Source organism: Trifolium pratense, linkage group LG4 (assembly GCF_020283565.1).
Source record: "Trifolium pratense cultivar HEN17-A07 linkage group LG4, ARS_RC_1.1, whole genome shotgun sequence".
NCBI lineage: Eukaryota > Viridiplantae > Streptophyta > Magnoliopsida > Fabales > Fabaceae > Trifolium > Trifolium pratense.
In genome coordinates, this window is record NC_060062.1 from 41,498,530 (window position 1) to 41,522,476 (window position 23,947).

Genomic DNA, 23,947 nt, shown 5'->3' on the forward strand with positions numbered 1-23,947 from the left:
AATAAAAAAGTTACTACTCCTTTCGTCTGTTTTTAAGTAACATAGTTTGAGCAAGTGTATTTATTAAGAAGTCTCATATCAAACATGAGATCGTCAGAACATGCATTTATAAAGTAGATATTATTCTCACATTTTTTTATAAGATTGAGTTACGCCTAGCTCACAATTTTGAAATTGTATTAAAGTCTCTTTCATAGTCGCCTGAACCATTTATATATGCACCATACTCAAGAGATAATGTGTTAAGAAAACCCACATAAAATGTGAGATGTCAAACTCTCAATCCTAACACTAATCACATAACTTATGACATTGACCCAACTAATATTGATATTTAAACGCTCATTTAAACGAGGGAGTAACTAATCACCAGTCAGCAATCGTAATTGTGGGGATCGAACCGTGATCTTTCCTATCAAATTCGATATCAATCACTACTGAATAAACTAACATTTATATTTAAACACTGATTTAAACAAGGGAGTAACTAAGATAATTTTTTTATAACATTTTGAATACTTTTTCTTTAATTTTCAATTTCAACTCAGTCCGTTAATATTGAAGTGAGGGAGTAACACACAAGAAAGTAAAAATCCATTATCACAAAATTTTCCACGTTATCACCAATCCCACCGTCAGATTCTCTACCATTTCTCGATCTACGCGTCAAACTCCTTCGAAAAGCCATTTCCATAAAAGTGCTTTTCCAAACCTCTTCTTCTTCTTCCTTCATACCACCCTCACTCTTCAACTCAACAACTTAATTAATAATTACCACTCCTTTTCCTTCTTCTATTTTTAACCGCTCTTAATCAATTTTCTCCCACCGCAAAATCCTATAACCTAATCCTTTTTTAGACATCACTGAAAAATGCAGTGAGAGAATCGATTCATCGATTAATTCAATGGCGTTTCAAGAGCATCTACAGCACGAAATAGCATACCAGAGATTCACAGAAGAAGAAGATGAAGAAAGAGTACCATGGCTTAACAACAACAACAGTGTAAACGCGCGTCAACAGAATTTCATGCACTTGGAACCGGAGAGAAGGGAGAAAAGCATGGATCGGAACCGGAGTGAGAACAATTGTGAAACGGAAGAGTTAAGGGAATACAAAGCGGAGATATTAGGACATCCACTTTACGATCAATTATTATCGGCGCATGTTTCGTGTTTACGAATTGCAACGCCGGTGGATCAGCTTCCGAGAATCGATGCTCAGCTTCAACAGTCACAGCGTGTTCTTCAAAAATATTCTTCTGTTGGAATTGGAAATATGGATCCCAAGGAGCTTGATCACTTTATGGTTTGTCCCTTAAACCCTTTTTCAAAAGATTATTTGTCAAAATCACGATTAGTCATGGTGATTTTGAAAAAATTATGTTGTGTTGCTCTAGAAAAATAAAAAAATTCATCAATATTGTGATTTTTTTTTCCCTCATCATGTCATCGGTTTAATCTGGTTTGGAGTCATTTGTGGACAACAGTGTTGTGATTTTAATGAGCTCACCGTGATACTAAATATAGACTACTATGAAAATTAATGCAAAGAATAGTTAAAATTGGGATTATTAATTTGACATGTCAAACACTTGTAGTAATAGATTTAGAGCTGAATTTTGCTCCTTTTAACTCTAAATCTACTACTTTATTTCAACATTTTTTAGTAATGTTTAATTGATGAATTTATGTATTTTTCTCTTAATTAATCTACTTTTTTGTTGTCAAAATCCACTTCTTGTTATAGTACTATAGTTCAAATATTATTAGTTTAGTTTCTAATGCACTACCAAACTATCTTTCTTGTGTTTTGGACATTATTTTATGTAATTAATTTGTATGTTTCATTGGTGTATTTTTTATTTTTTTGTATATGTATCCAAGTAAGTATTTGAAAAGATATTTTAAAAACAATGTAATAAATTGGTATTAAGTTGCGATTTAATTGAATATAATATAGAATTAAATTTTTATGAGACATAGAATTTTTTCTTATACTATAGGTAATAGGTCCTTACATAGAGTCATAGACATTATATTTTTATTTTATTTATTCCACTATTTTGTCAATTTCTCATACATTAACATTACTTTAATAATGGTTTTATGAGAGGAGTGCCAAAGTTTTCAACAACACATTCTTTAACACACTTTTCTCAACATAAGATTCATCTATTAAATGAAATTCAAATTTATTATACTAATCATGTATGCCCAACATAGGATTCACTTCACCTATTAAATGAAATTCAAATTTATTCTATTAATCATGTGGCAAATAAATTTAGTGTGATCCATATAAGAACTTCAATCAATAAAAAAAAGTGTAGTTAGAAGAGTATTAAAAAAATACCAATAAAAAATGTTTTTTTGGCATAATGTTACTTTTTTTTTAATCAATAACATAATGTTACTTCTGAAATCATGAATGTCAAACCTTGGTACTATTTCCCTAATTTTGTGGAGCTTGAGGTTTAAAGAACAGTATCTAGTACAAGTAGTAGATTGTGGAATTTATGGGTATATATTAAAATATTAATGACTACTAATTCACAAAAAGAATAATAATGATGATAATGGTAGGAAAAGTAATGGATTTTCAAGTTCTTTATATTTTGATGGACAGCAGTACGAGGCATCTGGGTTGTAAAAGTGAGTAATCAGTTAATCAGATTTGTCTTGGAATGTAGCTAGTTGATAGTTCTTCCAATTTAAGGGATAATTGTGTTGTGATATTGCTATACTCCCTTTAATAATTGCTACAAAGCATTTAGGACTTAGTAGTGCTTTATAGAATCTTTCTTTCTGTTAATTTTGTCCCCACTTGTTTGGGTGTGTACAGTGCACACTTCTTTTCTTTTCTCTTTTTTGCTGAAACCTTCATGGTGAAGGTGATCACGTTTTAGAATATTTTCTGAAACCAAACTTGAATACACTGTTTTTTCTTAACCTTTACTCCACCATTGTACGTTTCTGCGGCTAGTCCAAGTACAATAATGAGAGTGAACAACCTTGTGTTGGTGTGATATGAACTGTATAGGATACAAACAAAATTGTACTACAAGTATATTTGGTCAAAATTAACTGTATAAGAGTAATCATTTTCAACTTGATTTATTCAATTTCAACCATATACATAGATACTGAGACATTTATTTATGTATGGCTTTCATGGGGTTTCTCTATTTTTTGTTGTTGTAATCAATAATTTAATTGCTTGTTTAAGAAACATATCATCATCATGAATTGTTCATTGAATTAATCTCATTTCTTACCTTTGGTCCTATGTTTGTTGTAGACGCATTATGTTCTTTTGCTGTGTGCCTTCAAAGAACAGTTGCAACAACATGTCCGTGTTCATGCCATGGAGGCAGTGATGGCTTGTTGGGATCTGGAGCAGTCTCTGCAAAGCTTGACAGGTACTCATATCATTATTCACAAAATAATTAAATGTTCAGTGGAAGAATAAATGAAGTACTCCAATTTTTTTCTTAGAACAGTGACTGTTGACCACATTTTGAGAGGCCCGCATGGGACTATAATATGAGGCTTTTTTAAATAGAAGAAATTAACATGAAATTCAAAACATTTATGCTAACAACTTGACTACTCTAATAGCATATTTTAAAAATAAAAATAGAGAATATACCACACATATTGCATCATATAAGAGAAATAAAAGTAGAACATTTTATTTTTATATAGAGAAATTAAAGGGTATTGTATATCCAGCTTAAACCGATGTATTTACCCAAAATAATGGTCTTTTGAAAGAAAAATATTTGGTTTTTTGGTTTGCACTCTTTATATTTTACATATAAATTAAATAGTTTGTTGCCAGCTTTTATTTTGGTTCAAAATTTGGAGGTCTAAAGTGAAGGTCTGAGTCGCCTGAGCCGATCGCCTGAGTCGCCTGAGCCGATCTTGTTTTAGAACAAATGCCTATTACTAAATAGAGCATAACTAGAAGCCGAGAAAATGATATTATAGGCAGAATTTTTATTCACACAAGTATGAAATTGGTGTATTCCAAACTTAATGTATAGAGTTCAAATTTTATATGGGACAATTGTAAAATCATAATTTGTACCACCGTTATTAATAATAATTTCTCATTTTCCATTTTCTTTAAATGGTGGCAAGAAATTTTTATATTTCATCCAAAAAATAATTTTTCATAAAATTAAATCAATATTAATTAGTTTATCTATCTAATTTTTTTTTAAAAAAAATGTGATTAATCACATTAAATATTGTTCACTTTTCACTTGTTTTTTCTATTCCTCAGTTTCTTTAATCAACACTCTCTCTAATTAAACATGAAATATAATATGATACTTATAAATAGTAAGCAATATATGGAATATTTTAAATTTAGAATAAAAAATGTCAAATATACCCCCTGAAAATGTAAACTATTTTTTCTTGAAAATGTAAAAACTCATTTCTATTTATATTTTTCTTGATCAACTTGCTGCCATTTTTTGTGTGGCTGAATTATGCTCATATCATTAAATCAATAAACAAATTACAAGATGATAAATAGGATTATGTTGCTGGTTATGTATAATAGAATGATCTCTATGTGATTTAAAAATATTTTATTTTAGTACATTTAATATCTATAATTTTGATAGTAGTAGTTGCCCTCACCCTCAGATTTTGGTTCTTTAAATTAAGTTCTAAACATGGAACTACATGAAGCTTGTAGTACTCGTCCAAAAACTTTCAAAAGTTTAATGAAACTGTAATATGCATGAATGGCAGGTGTATCTTCAGGTGAAGGAACTGGAGCAACAATGTCAGACGATGAAGAGGAGCAGGCAGAGAGTAATGCCAAGTTATACGAAGGAAGCGGCTTTGATGGCGGCGTTGATACTCTTGGCTTTGGTCCTCTTGTCCCCACCGAGACTGAAAGGTCTTTGATGGAGCGAGTTAGGCTTGAGCTGAAGCATGAGCTCAAACAAGGTTACAAGGAGAAGATTGTAGATGTAAGAGAAGAAATTCTAAGAAAGAGAAGAGCAGGGAAACTCCCGGGGGACACCACCTCCCTTTTGAAGGCTTGGTGGCAATCACATTCTAAATGGCCCTACCCTACTGTAAGCTCTATCATCAATATTATTTTACAATGAAGCATGAACACTCCTTAGATTAGCTGTGTCCAGTGTCGGACACGTGTCGATGTCGTACACCAACACTACACCGACACTTATGATTACACCTAATTATGTCATTTTATCAAATTATTATCGGTGTCGACATGTCGGTGTCCGTGCTTCATATATATCTCTATGTTGGCTCTGCTGATGAATGATCATACTTTGTGTTGTTTTGTAGGAGGAAGACAAGGCTAGATTGGTGCAGGAAACAGGCTTGCAATTGAAGCAAATAAACAACTGGTTCATAAACCAAAGGAAAAGGAACTGGCATGCTAACTCCCCATCCTCTAGTACTTCCAAAACCAAACGCAAGAGGTACTACCAATTTATATTAATTATAACTATAGTCTCTCAATTAAACTAGCACAGTACTACTATTATTCATATAATTTTTATTTTTTTTGGTACATTATTCATATATACTTTTAACTAGCAATATTTTGAAATTGGACTCCCAGCTGTCAACAACGTGATAATACATTAGTGATATTGGCTTGAATAGACAATTCAAAGAAAATAATTTTTACTTTTTATTTCATAATTTAAAATGCTAAGGTTAAATCTAAATCGCCAAATCATGATCAAATAGCTACCAATGTTCCGAATAATATTCAAAGAGTTTAATTGTGATGAACTTTGTCACCAAACTCTTGCGTGCATTAATTGTTGTCCCTATGAAAAATAGCTTTCAGTTGTGGAATCAACTTTGTACTGTACCAATGTACAGTAAAATAAAACTAGCCACCTATAATAAACACACCGTTCTCTAAACCCTATGCAAGAGCTTCATAGCACTATAGGCTTAATCAACACTAACAAAACATATCATCAATCAATTTTGATAGGTACTACTGCTACTACATTTCACGGCATATAGGAGTATTGCATTTGTGATAGATTTAAAAGGAAAATTATAACTGAAACAGTTAAAATGGTTTTAACAAAAATCCTAACTGTATGCTAAGTTTTTACTTTTTTACAACAGCAGTGCAGGTGGTGAAACGAGTAACCAGAGCTTCATGTGAATAACATATTCTCATATATATATTTTGAGCAAAGAAACTATTGGCATTCTTCGTCGTTTATCCGTGAACTTATAATTGTATCTGGATTTAGAAGGGGAATTTATGATGAAATTGCTGTTATTAAGAAATAGTATTTTAATTACATGAAACCCTTGCATTGTTGTATATATATGAGGCTGCAGCTTGATATCTGATATTAGAGGATAAGGCCACTGTCTACTAGATTTAATTGGTAGCATGCTGCTGATACATACAGAATTCTGAGGCCTGATTGTAGTAAAGTTGTGTGAAATTTTAAGATGTCCTCGCCTCATGGCTGTTTATGTCAAGGGAAGTATGTGTTAATTAATTATTCATATTGGTGCTCCAATTGAATGTTTAAGGATTGGATGCGTAGTTTAAATAGTTTTTATTGATGTATTTATTGGTTTGGAGGAGTATGTTTTGTACTCCTTTTAACCAAAGATTTTTGCTTAAAAATAACATATATGTATTTTATTATTTGAAAAAAAAAAATAGAGAATTAATCTTCAAAATTTGTATTTTTTGTATAATAGCAAACTTGTAGTATTAGTAACCACTAACCATATGATATGACCAACTTTATTTTAGTGGAAGAGGTTAATCCCCACGATGGTAATTAGGGTTTGAATACAGTTCAGCTAGTTGTGCACTTGTGCTTATATACTGTATAATGTTAGACCGTGTTTTTATGTCTCAAATCATGATTCATTCATGAATATGAACAATTTTGTTGTAAGAAAAAAATAATTTTAACATGAGTACTCACACCTATAACCTAATGTCTATATACAAACTTTTTAGGTTAATTTTGTCATTATCACCTACCATATTATCTCTTCTCATTCTCTTTACTTGAATGTCGGGTTTTAAATGTAAAGAATTCAAATCTCTTTGCTACGTGAGATGCCTAATCACCAAAATATAATGCCAATTAAAAAACTATTTCTCATTCTCTTTACTTGAATGTCGGGTTTTTAAATGTAAAGAATTCAAATCTCTTTGTTACGTGAGATGCCTAATCACAAAAATATAATGCCAAGTAAAAAACTATTTGATAGACTCAAAGACAATGACCAAAATATAGCTAATATTTTGTAAATTAAAAATGAAACGGAAAAGAATATGTAAGAGATCAAAATAAAAACTAAAAATAACTTGGGGGGAAGGGATAAAAGTATGTAATTTAGCCTTTTGGTTGAAATACATATGTTCCTACTAATTAATTATTTTTAACAACAAAGAGAGTTTTATTATATAATATAAAGATGAAAAGAAATACAAATAGTATTATTATATATTAAGCCTACTATTGAGGAGAAAGAACAAGTAGGTCTCAGCCCACCAACCTACATGATTTAGTGAAATGTACTTGTATTTCAATCAATAACCAGCTTTCAAAGATGATGTTTTCTCTCCCGACCCCCCTCATTTCTTTTCTACCCCCCAAAAATCCAATTTTGCCCCTTGCAGTTTCAAACATTTTTGCCAAAAAACTTCAGTTCGTATTCACCGAAGCCAAATATTAGACCATTTCGGTAAATGCAAACCGAACATTAGCGTTTTCGGTACACAAAAAACGAACGTCAGCTTGTTCGGTATCTGCGAACCGAAATGTCCTAGATTTCGGTACGTTGGTCGCTGGAATTAGGCCATTTTCGGTAGAAGTTTACCGAAATAATTGTTTCGGTACCTGCGAACCGAAATGTCCCAGATTTCGGTAAGTGGTTACCGAAATTTATCAGCATGTCAGCTTATTTCGGTTCGTATAAACCGCAGTACCCCCCAAGGGCAAAAATGGAAATTCAGGGGGTAGAAAAGAATTGAGGGGGGTTGGGAGAGAAAACATCAAATTCCAGGGTTTAAGTAAAAAAAAAACCAAGCATCCACAATTTTGGTTTGCATTAGTCCTAGATTACTTGTATTTCAATCAATAACCAGCTTTCAAAGATTGCCATTATGCTAGGAAAATTTGGTTTGCATCTCACCTAACTATAAATTTTGTTTGGAGGATGCTACCTTGATTGAAGCCATGAGTTTGGTTGAAGCAATCAATCTCATAAAAGAGCTTCAACTTGATAATATCTTTGTCGAACTAAATGCAAGCAAAATTGTGGATGCTTGGTTTTTTTTTACTTAAACCCTGGAATTTGATGTTTTCTCTCCCCACCCCCCGTGATTCTTTTATACCCCCTGAATTTCCAATTTTACCCTTCCAAAAAACTTCGGTTTATAGAAACCGAAGTTTTTTTGCCTTGAAAACCGAAATTTACTCAAAATTTGTACTAGAAAAAATTCGGTTTCTGCGAACCGAAATTTTTTGCAAGGGCAAAATCGGAATATTGGGAGGTATAAAAGAATCACGGGGGGTGGGGAGAGAAAACATCCTGGAATTTCTTTACCGGTTGGTCCGCAAAAATGAAATGGGCTGCACATGAGTTGGCTAGGTGGGCTATTGGGCTGTTAGTGAACCCAATTGTGTTTGGCTAGAATTTTTCTTTTCTCCCACCTCTTGGGTTTCGTTTATACTCCTCGGATTTTTATTTTTGTCCTTGGATAAATATTTCGGAATGCGTTTTTCGAATTTTTTTTGCTTTGAAAAAAACTTTGGAATGTATTTTCTGAACTTTTTTCGAATTTGAACTAGAAAAACTTCGGAAAACGCATTCTGAATTTTTTATACAAGGGCAAAAAAAAAAAGAAAAACAGGAGGTAGACAAGAAACACGGAGGATGCGATGAGAAAAATTGGTTTGGCTAAATGCTATCCCGTCTTGTATTCTTCGTGATATAAAAGTAAGGTGCTTTTTGTTAATCAATAAATTATGTTTTGTTTTAAAAAAACATTACAAAAATTGTGCTTGTACATGAGAAATGGGTTGTTAGCACCAAGTTTATTGAGATTGACATGTTATATAAGTCAAACATTTATTATACGTTATGAATGCTATTGAGATCGCTCATTTAAAAGGGTAGAATTATCTTTGGCTTGAATCCGATTCACAATTGGTTAATTTAGCTTTTAAGTCATCCATCATCGTCCCTTGGAAGCTCCGTAATAGATGGTTCAATTGCTTGGAGTTGACTAAAATCATGCATTTTAGAGTGACTCACATTTATCGAGAAGGGAACTGTTGTGCAGATAAAATGGCTGCTTTAGGTATCAATGTTGATGGTTTTTATTAGATTTCATTAAATCCATTGCACTCTTTTTCCCTTATCCTTAGTTTTATCCATTGGGGTTTTCTAGGAAAGGTTTTTAATGAGGCAGTGACAGGTTCCTTGTATTTTTGTTTCCTTAGGTTTTGGTCTAGTCCCCCAAGTTTGTCTCTTTTCTTTCTTTTTAATAAATTTATTAGGTTGCTGCAAATGATAGGTGATGATTATGGGGTGCCAACATGGTTGGGATGTCATAGTTATCATGTGATGCCTGTGCACGCTAATGTTTTATAAAATATATATATATATATATATATATATATATATACCTTTTACATAGACATATACAAGTTACAAGAGGACAACTTGGAATTGTCTTCCAACATCACAAGGAATTACAAGAGAAAAGGATTTGTCCTGAAGCCAAAGTAACAAATAAACGACTTTGAACGCATCGTCAAAACAACTTGCATACTTTTGGAATACACAACTCCACAGCTTTTTGCTATTGAATCATTCCTTGAGTAGTTGAAATTTTGTATCTTGAAATCGTTTTTTTTTAATTGCTTAATCACTAAACTTACATATCTTAAGTGCGGAGAACTGAAGAATTCATATTAGAATACATGCTCCTGCATATCAACGTCCTTACATACACATCTTAAAATGGTTTATTTGTGTTTCAAATTAAGAATTCAAAACATCTTGAAGAGGTATAAAACATAGAATTATAATGAATGAATTAAATTAACATGTTTGTAAAATACAAGAACATTATTACATATATTAATTATCATGTTTCATTTTGGCGACGTGAAGCAGCTGGAAAAGGATTAGAAAACCTTGTAGAGAAACTTGGAGGCAAATATTCTTCATCTTCACTTTGAGGACCACTATTGAAATTAAGAGCATAACTATGTGCATCATATTGAAACCTATTCTTTTGTTGTTTTTTCCCATATCCACTTATTTTTCTAATAAAAGTTTTCCACTTAGGACCAGCAATCACTTCTGAAGTTTCCTTCATGTTCCTCAACTTCTCCATCATCCATGTCTCTTCTCCTCTATTTCCTTCATCAAGTAGGTTTTTACCTTCTTCATCGTGGCGTTGCCACCATTTCGAGGTGAACACTCTGAACCATCCGCACCCGCATCCATACCCGTTGATCTCTTCAAAATCTTCTTTGTTGCTTTCCATTTCCATCACCAATGGTCTTCCCTCATAGACAGACATGTTTTTTATGTTTTAAGATTTGAGATTTGTGGCGGCTTTGATCATTGAGAAAACATTTATAGGTGATGAATAGATATAGAAAAGAAAGGAAGAAAAGTCAAAGAAACCTTATAAGATTTTGATTTTTCAATATTTATATATATATAGAAGGTTCTAAGCAATATCATCATATGCTAGTTCTCTTGTATTATACGCTTTAGACGCTGACAGTACTCAACAATAACATATTATTATTAGCATACAAATAATGGAAAAGGTTATAGAATATGACATGAGAATTGAAGCATAATTAATTAATATATTTAAATTTTGTCTAAGAATTAAATTTCTTTTTATGTTGGCCTACCCAAAAAGAACAAAGCGTGATCCAAAGTTTCAAACCGTGTCATGCTTATTTCTATGTAATTAGGTAGGAACCTTTCCCACGTATGATACACAATAAAAAAACAACTAGAAAGTTCAATGAATGCACAATAACAATTATCATCACACATAAGAAAAAACAAATATACTGTGAAAAAAGGGGATAACAAAAATGGAGTACTATATTAACAATACAGATCATGATTTTCCTGGAGGGTTGAATGTAATTATTGGATTCTACATTAGTTGTACGGTTTGTATTGATCAGTAATGTAATAGCAGCTTAATTAGTTACCGTTAGTGTATGTTTGGTATCACAGTCAGTACGACAAAATCACGGCGATCCACCTCATTTTGCATAAGTTTCAGAATGTAGCTTTTGAAAAATCATGGTCGGTCACTGTGATTTCATACTCACCGTGAAACCAAACATATCATTAGTTGGATATGAGTTTAATTAATTTTGACTCAATCTTTTGTTGTATTGAATTTTCTCTCAATCCTTTTCTCCCAATAGTAATAGAATATCCCTCCCAATAGTAATAGAATATCCCTGAAGCAAATCTTAGAAAGACAGATAATTTATTACAACCATGGTTACCAATATATATGAAATATATACAAACCTAACCTTCCCTTTCAAATGACATGTATTGCAAAATGCATTGTTGAGTCAAATGGATGAAAAACACCAGAGAGAAATATGATGTTAAAGAATCTTGCTGTACAATTGTGGAAAATTGCATTAGGAAGCAAGGAACTTCCTTCTGTAAAAAGCACGTTTGAGATGCTTTTTTACCCGCTTGTTTTGCTTCTATTAGAATCTAAAACAAACATAATAGGAATCATTTGTTGAGTTGTGTGTGCAAATGAGAGGTTTGTAGCTGTTGATTTTGGCGTTTGGTTGCCATAGAACGTAATTCATCAGCAATGTCAGTGAAATTGGGTCTCTCCGATGGTTCTGAGGCCCAACATCTCTCCATCAACAAACACCATTCCGGATCACAAGATTCGGGAATTGAAGGGCGCAAAGTGTTGCTCACAATACCACCTGAATCATATTTGGAAAACCAAATGGAACTGTTCAATAACTCAGACAGGTAGAAAAATTATAGAGAGTGAATCACAATTTTAGTCATGGAAATTGCAAGGTCGGAAAAATTTAGTCTCTTAAATTGAAGAAGGTCACTCAACTTAGTCCTTTTATCAAAATATCTTTCTATGAAACATGCATCAAAGCAAATATAGAACCTTTAGAATTGTGATGTTAAATTCGGAAAAAAAAAAAAAAAAAAAAAAAGAGACTAAATTGACCCACATTGTTTACTTTTAGGACTAAGTTATCATATCAAATAATTGAAGGAATAAATTACTCCACCCTTAAAATTTCAGGCATCAAAACATGTTTCACTTGTGAATTCAACTCTAGATTACCTATAATAGCACCATAGTGCAAATCAGCGTATGGCTCATTGCCAGTTAAGAGTTCCCACATCACAATGCCGAATGAAAACACATCAACCTAAAACAAAGACATATCAAAACAAGTTTAAAGTGTGCCAAAATATAGAACAAAAAAGCTCATCAGCCTTTCAGGTTGAGTAAAAACATAGACCTTCTCTGATACAAGGCTACTGCTTCCGTTCAGTAGCTCTGGAGCCATCCATGGTAGAGTTCCTCTCACACCTCCGGAGATCAGTGTCTGACATTTTACTTTGGATAGACCCAAGTCACCAACCTGACATCAAAAGCAAGCAAATATGTAAATTTTAAACAAACTGTTACCATTCTAAGCCAAAAACAAAATCAAACAATCCAATCAAACTTAAATAAGGTTGAATTGCTTTGATATAAACTTCAACCAATGCCGGTGATTTTCAAATTATAGAAACTGAATGGTCTAGTCCCACATCGAGTATTTCAAAGTGCTCAATGTGGTACTTAAGCCATGAGGCTCTCCCACCTATTGGACTAGTCTTTTGGATTGGGCTCTCCTGATGTGCTTAAGTCCTAACACATGCAATCGATCTCAATTGGACCGCAAAACTTCTTGTTTATGACAAGAAAGAAAACTTTGCAAGTTTATAACAACTAAGAATAACAGACCATTTCATGATTCAATCACCAAAGGACACTAGAGAAGTATTCCAAAGAAGATCGCAAAAATAAGCAAATGCAATTGTCTACTACTCATTATGGGAACTCTGGTAACATATGATGATCCTATTAAGTATCAACAGGTAGAATTTTCACTGACTTTGAGGGACTAACATTTAGTCAATGCATCGATGACTATAGCAATCGAAATTCAAATTACTTTAGGTATAAAATTCCAGTCTCAATTTCTGAAAACAATATCTGAGATGTAAAATGTTGAAAATTTGATAGATTTTTCCGTTAGTTTCATTCCTGAATATACCAGAATAAGACAGATCTTATGTGCACTACCAAAAACTTCTGAAACAAATCTTTAAGATTCTGATTCCTATGCATATAACCAATATTAGCATGACATAAATTGCAGAAAATTATTTAAAAGAGAGTCTGAGCTAAAGAAGAAATATAGCGTCCAAATTAAATAAGAACAAAGAAATAGGCAGGAAAGACAGTCAGAGCTAAAACAAGGGGAAACAAATTTATGTTGTCATCTCATGATTAAAGCTTGATAATAAAGGCCGACTTTCAAAATTATTGATTCTAAGATGATCAGAGCCCTTTGCTTTCTGAGTAAGGATTAAATGTGTTCAGACTTCAAAGAATCGAATAATCCTTATAGAGTCGGAGCATGAAGCTGGAAGTATTCTCAAGAAAAGAAAAGTAGATCAGCTGGAAGTTTTTTAAATGAAAATTCAATAGGTAATGGTGTGAATGACATCAATATCACAAATAATTCATTGTTTGAAAAGATTATAAACATATTCACACATAACTTTCAAGTAAACAGAATCAAGAAAAATAAAATCATCATAAAATTCACTCAAAGAAAAACAAATAAAGTAGAGCCAAGGAGTCTGATTTTCAATGGTAAACCTCTTGTTAATGAGAAACAAAGTAAATGTGGATCTACTAGTGAAATTATATCGCCACAATGTGTATAGAAGAGCCATAATCCAATTTGTGAAGAGTAGAAAGAATTGCATACCAGCTTTTAACTTTTCTGTCATCTATACATTATAGAAAGTTAGTGCAAGCTAAACATTAAATCCAACTTAAAATTATCACCTTATGGGTGCATCTTAACTAGCGCCAGATAGATAACCTTATGTTATTGTACAATACAATCCTACACATTCATTTGTGTGTGTTTTTTCTGTGTTTAGTGGATGTGTATGAGCATCTTCATCGGTCTAGACTCATCTTCAAATGAATACCCATTATTTTCTGTTTTGTGTTCATGTTCCCATCTAGCCACTGTAATGAAAATTTGATCACCCACCAAACCTTTGCTATAGCCTATAAGCAACAATTCTAAATTTTTAACCACTATATGACTATAGTCTTTCGTATATAAACTTATACGTACATCATCACAATCACATGATGCCTAACCAAAACCTTTAGCACAGCCTTATTTAAAAGATCACATGATGTGTCTAAAATATCACACGGCATATTTTAGTACTTATCATGGGTCACATTCCCTTTATCAAGATACAGAAACAGCAGCAATATGATCAATCTATCTCATTAGGTGCCTTAAAGGGAATCCCCTTCAGCACATTCCAAAGACATTAATCATCAGCTCGATTGCAGCAGCACAGAAGTATGTCACATAATTGCTTGAATTAATAAGAACCTAAACTTGTGCATCAAAATGTAATAAGTGGGCATCAGTATCAAACATTTAAACCTTGCATATTGGGCGGTGTGGATCTCGGAGATTCACAAGCAAGTTGTCGCTTTTCAAGTCAAAGTGTACTATGTTTTTTCCATGCAGGTATTCCATTCCAAAGGCCACATCCATTGCAATCATAAGACGTCTGCGCTTGTCTAGATTCCTGATATCATCATATTAGCATTGTGATTTTATCATTATGGAAACAAAAAATTAAATAAGGGTAATGAAAAGGAACTATTAGATAAACACGCGCATAAAAATTCTAATAAATGTTTGCACACAAACACAATACCTCTCATTCTTTTGCAAGGCATTTCTGAGAGAACCATTAGTCATGTACTCAGTTACTGTTGCCACGGAATCTCCTGAGCCATCAAGCACAACACCATAAAAAGCAACCACATTTGGATGGTGCAAGTCTGCAAGCTTGATTGCCTCATTCCAGAAGTCGTCTCTCTATTTCATGCAAGTTAGTTTCTCAGCCATTGACGATACAGGGGAAAAATGCAAATCATAATTATTAGTAACAAAACACAAACCATGCGCTCTTGTTCCGAAGGCTTTCCAGCAAAACATCTATCAGTTATTCGCTTAATTGCAACATCAGTTCCCCTCCATTTTCCATGATAAACAGTCCCAAAGGTACCAGAACCCAATTCTGTCAGCTCTTCAAGGTCACAGTTCTTTATAATCTTGTAAAGTTTCAACAAGAAGATTTTAGCTCAGGTATGCTGATGACAAAAAAATCATAAAGAGAAACCATGAAAGAAATTCAACCTGCAAACGTCCAACACCCGATGTCGGAAAGCCAAAATTTCCCTTCTCTGGTAGGTTACTCTTGACATCCTAAATGGGAAAAATAACATATATAAATAATACTAACAAAATAGCATTGGAGGGGAGAATGGCATAAAAAATATCTTATTTTGGAGACTATCGAGAATTATAAGACAAAGAAGCTAATTCAAATGTTGAGCAATTTATAAACAAAATCACCTGAGTTATATCTCTACACTTCGCATGCATTAGATTATTTTGAACATTACCATCCTGAATGTTTTCATGACAATAAACATCTTCAGCTTGCAAGTTAGGATTTGAAGGAGCACATGGGTGCAGAACAGAAGCTGCTACATCTTCAGCAACAACTTTAAGTTGTTGGTCTTCGGTTGAACCTTCAATAAACAAAGCAAAACAAAATGAATATGTGCTACGAGCTACACAACCATCTATAACTATTTACATATTTTAGACTTTAACAATTTGCAAACCTTTGTCACACCAACCATTTTCAAAAGTTAAATTATGTTTGAATGACTCGTAGAGGTCACCATCCAATTGTGCATCCAAATTAGATTTCTTGTAGGTTCCTGGATTTTCACCAAAGTAATCCTTATGAGAATAGGTTCCTTTCTCCGATGTTACTTTGCTCAGAACAGAAGGTTGAAAGAAGGTACCATGTTGTATATTCCAAGGATCCTGATTGCCGAAAACTGAGTTTGGAGAATCCTGCATATCCCCAAACAAGAAAGATGGTGATGATGTAGATGATGTTGAATCATCCATGTGGTGGTTTACAATCTTTGATTGAGTAACGTCCAACGCAGGTGATTGTACAACATCATTGTATTCCCCTGTCCTGGAATTGCGCCTGAATGAAATTTCCTTAGAAGAACATGGTTGCACAGCTATCATCTTAATTTTATTTGCATCAACTATCAATTTTGATGTGCCAAAGTTGTTATCCAGAATCACCTCTTCCTCTGCAGCAATCTGGCTGTTGTAATCTAATGATTTATCAAGTGGAAGCAAGCATTGATCATCACCTACATAACCTTCCGCCATGTTTATCTTGAGTGTGTCATTCCTTCCATCAACAGGTCTTAGATATCCCTGTCTAATCCAATTATCTACTGCATCTGATTTTGAAATGACACCAGTAAGCTCATTAGTGTATTCTTTGGGAGATCCTTGAGCGGTGCACTCTGAAGTATGTATAGGCGTTCCATCAACTATAGGTATATCATTATTAACATGTTTATTCACAAGATCATCTTGTTTAACCCAGTTTTCAACCGGCGTCGTATGCTGGTGTACAACATCATCTGGATAAGACGGTGGTGGTGTTCCAATGGCCCCAAACCCATCCCCAGAAGAACGTTTTTCACCTATCCTACCAATTGTTTCTTGGACACATGAATTCATGGGATGATCAAATTCTTTTGGATTTTGGATAAAAATCGTCCCACCTTCACTCTGAGGCTCAAAATTATAAGAAATCACAGCATTATCAGTACAAGGTCTTACTCCATTATGAGCTTTCAATTTGCTAATGACACTTGGCCTTGTGCTATACCCTTGTTCAAAAATGCCTTCCTTTAAGGGCGATGCCACCATAGGCTCAAGCCTCTTTGTTGCTTGAGGTTTTACATTATCCTCCATCGGAAAACTACTGTAACTTGGGCGTGAATCAGGAACTGGACCTGAAGTGCCATCGTGTTGATCCTGAACCACTGGATCTGAATGGGCGTGAGGCAGCTTTTTCTGACACATAGAACATCCCTCAGCTCTAAGGATTTGCTCGGAGGTAATTACTTGTTGTTGAGGTGATAACCCATGCTCGTGTTGTTGTGGAGGAACCTGAACCCAACCACAATTACCCCCAACTATGACAGATGGAACTTGATTCGTGGGAACTTGATTTACTGGAACCTGATATGTATTGTAGTTGTGTTCGGAAGGAAACTGGACAATCCTTATTCCTGATGTATTTTCATCACTATATTGGTTCAGATGATTATGTTGCGTTTGTATCAATGGTTGTGGCTGGATGAGATTTGGTCTTATACCAAGACGAGAAGAAGGTTGAGTCATTGTAATTTGTGCTCCGGGGATGGTCTGATGGTAAGCTAATCCAGAAGCATTACTCTGAAACTGTTGCTGGGCGAAAAAAGGCCCCGTCTTTCCTAAAAGATGAGGATTTGGGAACCCCATCTGGGGAGGCAGCTGAACATACTCTCTGTGGTTCAAATAAGGTGAAGGTGGAATTTCCATTCTTGATTGATGCAATTCAAATGGTTGCTGGGACAAAGTAACAGGAACAGGCTTTTCTAACTCAATCTCATTCTGCATATATGAAGGGTATAATGGACTGGTCTTAGTCACAGGCGTGCCAAATGAAATAGGAGATGCACCTGAGTAAACTGGTGTACTGGACTCAGAAACCAGAAACTGTGCACTTGTGTCTGGAGAAGTAGCCACATACTCTCTAGGCGATAACACGCAGGGCGACGAATCCCCTTGACCGGCAATAGAACTATCAATAGTGTCTATCCCACTCAAATCAGAATTTTGTGTTGAAGCTGCACTTGTAACACTCTCTTTCTTCTTGAACCCACCATCCACATCCACAATACCATTCACAGCATCAAAATATTTCTGCCCGGTATCCTGCAAATCTCCAACCTGCGCTGCACTAGAAATATCAACCTCTGACATAGGAAACAAAAAAACCCTCAATTTAGCAGAACCATCAGGAGATCTCTCAACCAATTTTCCATATTCCTCCATCATATTCTCAACATCATCAGGACAAGCAATGGAAACCAATGCATCAAGATCCTCCTCGGGTAACTGATACTTAATAACCACAGGTTGTCCATAAGTATCTACCATTTTCTGGACCAAATCATTAAAACTCACATCTTTCCTAACACTAATTATCCTTGTCTGCCCTCCCACATATCTCAACACACCATCACTAGGCCTAGGCAAAATCTTCCCACCAAAACTACACAAAAATTTAACTTTCCTACCCGGACTTGAATCATCGCTGGCATCATCAACCGATCTATTTCCACCATGACCACCATAAGAAAAACCACTTACATTCACATTAACACCATCATTACAATGCAAAGCATTATTGTTATTATTATTATTACTACTATTACTAGTCCCTACCCAATTTCCCAAATTCAATGCATTTCCAGCCATAACACGGTTACCATAACCGGAACCATAGTTTAATCCAATAGAAGGAGGACTCACAATAGGGCGGACGCACCAGGCTGCTGACGCGGGGGCCGAAGCAGGATAGAAATAATCAGAAGCTGAATCAGGAGTCGGAGGCGAGGTGACGCTTGCCGGTGAAATGAGAGTCTCCTCCACCATTATTGGAGCCACATTCAATACACGCAGATCCTTTGGAACAGAATTTTGATCAAACGCCATGGCTGCAACAAATTATTTATTGAGAATTTGAGATCAGAAAGAAACAAAACAATGAAGAACAAATAGTATTATCACAGAAGATTGTAATGTAATGATGATGATGATTAGGGTTAATGGTGAAATTAGGATAAATTAAAATAAAAATAAAAAATTGAAGATTGAAGATTGTATAGTAAGAGTGGTGAATGATTAATAATGAAAAGAAATAAGAAGAAGAACAATGGTGGAATCTTGATTTGGAAAGAAGAAAATGTGAACAATAGCTTCTCAATTTGATGCTAAAAATAGTATTATTCATTCATTACTTCCATTTACAGTGCCGATTTTTCTCTTTCAATAACCAATGGAATCAAATCACTTTTTTTATTTTTTTTGAATAATGGTTGTTCCATTGGAATTATGATGATGCAATTTGAAGACAGAAAAAAAAGGGTTTTTTGTAAATATTTTCCCGGGAAAGTGATGCGAGAAAAAGGCACCGCGGGAATAGAAAGAGGAAGGAGACTCAACGTTTTTTAACCAATTTTTTTTTTTACAAAATATAATTTAATACGGAATTTTTTTTAATAAGCAAAAAATGAATTATAAAGACTACAAGAGTTACTCAACAAACAACAAGCACCTTGTATGCTTTGAAAGCAAAGATTATTACACCAATTAGAGAAAGCTAAATTTACATTGCTTCATACTCGGCATATAAACCAAAATCACAATATAAAGATAATTGGTCCACTAAAAAAGGAACATTAACAAAGGCACCTCTAAATAAAATGTTAGTACGCAGACGCCAAATACTCCACGTCGTTGCCAACCATATGATATGCCGGCTTACTAATTTTGCTTTATGATAGTTCACCAAACTGATAAAAATGATTTTGAACATCTAATGGATATATGAAGCTTAGACCCATCCACCTGAATATGTATTTCCAAATTTGAGCAGAAACACAACAATTAACAAAGATATGGTAAGTAACTTCTTCCTCTTTGAAGCATAAAACGCAACTTATTTCGTGATTATTAGTAACAACTCCTTTGCGGAATAAGGCCTCCCTAGTGGGTAATTTTTCAAGTAATAACCTCCACCCAAAAATGATAACTTTAGAAGGGACATTATTCTTCCAAAGACTCTTCAGAACTTTCGCCGTAAAGCTGTCCATTTCCTCAAACACGTATTTGTTTTGCAACTGCACATACGCGGATTTTACGGTGAAGAAACCAGTTGTGTTAGGCATCCATTTTCGCCTATCTCTGCTGTCACTAGATAGTCGTACCTGCTGCAGCAACTCTACTGCTGTTTCAACCTCTGAATCGGTGAGCTCGTCTATCCACAACAGTTTCCACGTCCATATATCTCTCTTCTAAGAACCCATAGCCGAGATAACACCATTTTGTTGTGAGGATTTGTTAAATAAGGCTGGAAACAAAACATGTAAAGATGTCGATCCTAACCATTTTTCTTTCCAGAAGCCTATCTCTTTCCAATCGCCGAGAACATTGCTAATATTATTACGCAACCAGCCCCCTTTGTCCTCAAATTGAAGCGCGTTTAAGATCCTCTCTCCCTTTCTCATACAAAAAGTTAGCCGTCAACGAACCATATCTAAAATTCAATAAATAATACCATGGAGCTACTTTATCATTCAAGCACCTTCACTTCCACACACAAAAAAAAAAAGGGCCAAAAAACCTCAGCTACCACCACAACACATATATATGTCATGAGAAAAAGTTTTACACGGTAATTCAATAGCAATCGTGTATTCTGTTAAATTATTCCATTACACCCTATTTCAATTATATGACATAGAGAAATACTTGACTCTCTATTAAATGTTAGTGTAAAATAATTTATACCGATAGAGCGTATTCATTCAACTCATTCTGGAAAATGAAATCTCCTCTAATGTGTAAATTTAGATCAAAACATGCCAATTTTTTTTATAATTATGTTGATAATAATTTTGTAAGATCAAAATATGTTACTTTCTTTTATAGTGATAATAATTTTGAAAATTTTTTAGAGACTAAAAAATTATTTAACCCTTAATTTTTATCATTCTCATTTTTTTATTTGAAGATAGTGATTTCACTGAAAATTTCCTGTGAGATCCAGTCTCTTGTCATTGTAGCCAGTGGCGGAGACACCATACAGCATGCTCGGGCACGTGCCCGAGCTGCCCAAACTATTATTTTTTTTTTTTTATATAAATAGAAACCAGAAAAAGATACACTAAAAAAATAAAGAAAGAAGATACGCGTACGACTTCCACTCCACCGCTCTGTAACCAAAGAAATCAACCGCTCTCGTTCTTTCTCTCTCGGCTAGTCTTCGTTTCCTTCAATCTCTCGCCGCTCAATCTCTGCCGACTGCCACCGCTCTCACTCTCTCTCGCTTTCGCAGAATCGCAGCCTAGCCTCTGTTTGAGGTAAGCAAACCCTAAAACCTTATTTTCTTCCTTGCTCTGTTTGTTCCTTCTCAAATCCTAACTAAACTTGATGGTGTTTATGTTTCTGTCTCTGTTTCCTTGCTCTATTTTCTGTTTATGTTTTTGTTACCTATTAAGTTGTTTTGAATTTTAAGTGATTATATGAATAATTGTTAAGCTGTTGCTCTATTTTCTGTGATTGTATACTTTGAAGTTTAAAGATTGTTAAGTTGTTTTGTTTTGAATTTTAAATGTTTCTATTTTCTGTTGTTTTGTTTTGAATTTTAAATTCGTTAAGTTGTTTCTGTTAAGCTATTTTGATTGTTAAGCTGAATTTTTAAATTCAGTTTCTGGTTCTGTAACTCTGTTATTATATTTTGATTGTTCACTTCAAAGTTTAAGATTTCTGCAACTTTTATTGTGGTTAAAATTGTGCCCAAGCTCCGCTATAATCCTGGCTCCGCCACTGATTGTAGCTATTGAGTTGCACTTATAGTACAGTGTAAATTAACTTTTTTTATTATGGTATGTGGTGTAAATTAATCTTCTTCTGTTTTTTTTTTTTTTACAAGAGTACTATCTTTTATTCATCGGAGAGTGGCATGGCAATGGCATCCATTTAAAAGTCATTGTAGCATCGATACAAGAGTTTCTTCAACTCAAACATAACCATAACCAATAGAATTATAAATTGCAAACTTGTTTTCTAGAGTAGTTTCATTATAGTTTAGTTTCTCTCTTAACATGCGAAAAAATAATATTATTGAAATTTGGTAAACTATAACACAATTGTTCCAAGGTAAGTGATTTGCGTGCATATTGTTATTCTTAATGGCTGCAATGACGGTTGAAGAATTCATGTTAGCTTTAACATTTCGGACGAACATGTCTATTGCAAAATTCATGCTCAATAAGAAAGTTAAGAGTGTGTTTGGATTATGAAATTCCCAAGGTAATGTAACTGTTCTTGCTGAACGATTTTAATTAGTTGGAGCTTCGTTAGTAATGTATTTTGATCAAAACTACGGGTGTTTAGTCTTTTTGGTAAACAATGGATAAATAAGGTTTATGTCGAATTGATGTATAGAGACGGGGTACCGACTCTTATCTTAATCAGCTTTTGTTTTTGGTAGCCGATTCTTAATAATGTCATGATAGCCATAAAAAATATTCATTTTTTGGAAAATAGGACATGTGGTCAAATCGGTGAAGTTATTTTAAAAATTGATGAGTAACGGACAATTTTAGAATTTTCTTTTTCAAAGTAAACTTATCTTATATCACTATTCAATCGAAATTTAATATAAGGAGCAACACTATCAATAATGGCAGCTCTCACTAGAGTATGTCCAAAAATATGGGGCTATCATAGAGGTGTTATGTTAAGGCTGGATTTTGGAGATAGATTGGTTAACCGAATTGTGAAGTGTGTTGAGTCGTTGATTTATCATACCACTATAAATCATATGTCGGAGGGTCTGCTCACACTAGGAAGAAGGTTTTAACTTTTGACAATGAATGAATCATATTGTCTCCTTAACTATTTGTTTTATGTGCACATGACCTTACCTCTAATTGATAAAACAGAGATTCGTGTGAGATTAACATTGTGTACAAATTTGTAGGGGTGCTCGTATGATCTCACCTCATTCTTACTTTAGAGACAAAGTCAGCATTTTCTCAAGATCAGCATAATGTGGCATTTATAGAAAAACAAGGTCAGCATTTTCTCTTGTTGCTTGGGTATTCAAAGCTTGGTATTTTTCAGTTCAAATTTCTTCGATATCTCACGGGGATCAAATGCAAATTATGCTTGAAGGGTATATGTGAAACTATCACAAATTTGAAACAAGGATTGTGGCGAAAAATTAGCTCATTGAGTAATATTCGAGTGTTTTAGGATGCGATGTGTGGCTACCTGATAGTAAACTTGTTCTAAATGAAGCTCATACTAATGCTGTATACTTATTGGTTCATGAACATCTCATATATAATCCAAAAAGATGGAATATTGTTTGGCTTGAAGCAAAGAAAGTAGAAGGAATGAAAATTACGGAAACCAATGGATGAACTTGGACTGTTTCCGTAATTTTCTTTCCTTCCACTTTCTTTCCACAAAACCAAAACACAAATGTTCATCAAGGTTGTTGAAAGGTAGTGTGGCATATGAATACCTTTGGCTATTGTTCATTCTGCTTAAGAGTCCAATATATTTTATGGCCCGATGTTCCAAATTCAAGAAGATGTATAGTCTAATAATATCAAATTGAATTAGATAAGACTTATGTATTGTCAAATTCATTATTTATTTTTTCGTTACTATATTACTCTTATTGTATGAAATTTTCACTTTCGTTAATTAAGAGTAAAACCTATGGTCTCAAAACTGATTCTCCTCTTTCAACCAACTATTTTTCATATAGAAATGGCTGTCACACTCTAAAACCCTATAAGGAGTCCAATACTCTTAGACAATTCATCGGTGA

At 33.9% G+C, this 23,947-nt stretch overlaps 3 protein-coding genes across 7 annotated transcripts; 1 reads left to right on the forward strand and 2 right to left on the reverse strand.

The window, feature by feature from the left end:
• The first annotated feature begins 244 nt into the window (after window positions 1-244).
• On the forward strand, window positions 245-6,514 carry LOC123923755 (homeobox protein knotted-1-like 4). 2 transcript variants are annotated; one of them, XM_045976484.1, is made up of 5 exons: window positions 245-1,307; window positions 3,300-3,420; window positions 4,769-5,100; window positions 5,339-5,475; window positions 6,146-6,514. In XM_045976484.1, the coding sequence occupies exons 1-5, from the start codon at window positions 906-908 to the stop codon at window positions 6,183-6,185; spliced, it is 1,032 nt and encodes a 343-aa protein (XP_045832440.1). In that variant the 5' UTR covers window positions 245-905; the 3' UTR covers window positions 6,186-6,514. The 2 variants fall into 2 exon arrangements, with proteins under 2 accessions (XP_045832440.1, XP_045832441.1); XM_045976485.1 differs by having other exon boundaries at window positions 6,149-6,514.
• Window positions 6,515-10,065: 3,551 nt separating this feature from the next.
• On the reverse strand, window positions 10,066-10,681 carry LOC123923756. Its single transcript, XM_045976486.1, has one exon. The coding sequence runs from the start codon at window positions 10,596-10,598 to the stop codon at window positions 10,158-10,160; it is 441 nt and encodes a 146-aa protein (XP_045832442.1). The 5' UTR covers window positions 10,599-10,681; the 3' UTR covers window positions 10,066-10,157.
• A 426-nt stretch (window positions 10,682-11,107) lies between these two features.
• LOC123923757 lies at window positions 11,108-19,520 on the reverse strand. Of its 4 annotated transcripts, XM_045976490.1 has the most exons (11): window positions 19,338-19,473; window positions 16,257-19,034; window positions 16,086-16,169; window positions 15,796-15,974; window positions 15,577-15,645; window positions 15,339-15,491; window positions 15,092-15,255; window positions 14,812-14,959; window positions 12,577-12,699; window positions 12,396-12,483; window positions 11,108-12,012 (listed from the first exon to the last, which is right to left on the reverse strand). In XM_045976490.1, the coding sequence occupies exons 2-11, from the start codon at window positions 19,030-19,032 to the stop codon at window positions 11,807-11,809; spliced, it is 3,990 nt and encodes a 1,329-aa protein (XP_045832446.1). In that variant the 5' UTR covers window positions 19,033-19,034; window positions 19,338-19,473; the 3' UTR covers window positions 11,108-11,806. The 4 variants fall into 4 exon arrangements, with proteins under 4 accessions (XP_045832446.1, XP_045832443.1, XP_045832444.1 ...); XM_045976487.1 differs by having other exon boundaries at window positions 16,071-19,034; window positions 19,338-19,425; XM_045976489.1 differs by having other exon boundaries at window positions 11,494-12,012; window positions 16,071-16,169; window positions 16,257-19,517.
• Window positions 19,521-23,947: the final 4,427 nt, after the last annotated feature.

Bases quoted from the DNA above. Each gene is read 5' to 3' on its own strand.
- LOC123923755 (XM_045976484.1), top strand. From the start codon at position 906: ATGGCGTTTCAAGAGCATCTACAGCACGAAATAGCATACCAGAGATTC. The intron at 3,421-4,768 runs GTACTCATATCA...CATGAATGGCAG, and splicing joins GTCTCTGCAAAGCTTGACAG to GTGTATCTTCAGGTGAAGGA. The intron at 5,101-5,338 runs GTAAGCTCTATC...GTTGTTTTGTAG, and splicing joins CTAAATGGCCCTACCCTACT to GAGGAAGACAAGGCTAGATT.
- LOC123923756 (XM_045976486.1), bottom strand. From the start codon at position 10,598: ATGTCTGTCTATGAGGGAAGACCATTGGTGATGGAAATGGAAAGCAAC.
- LOC123923757 (XM_045976487.1), bottom strand. From the start codon at position 19,032: ATGGCGTTTGATCAAAATTCTGTTCCAAAGGATCTGCGTGTATTGAAT. The intron at 15,975-16,070 runs GTTTGCAAATTG...TGTTTATTGAAG, and splicing joins AAATGGTTGGTGTGACAAAG to GTTCAACCGAAGACCAACAA. The intron at 14,960-15,091 runs GTATTGTGTTTG...TGATGATATCAG, and splicing joins GCCTTGCAAAAGAATGAGAG to GAATCTAGACAAGCGCAGAC.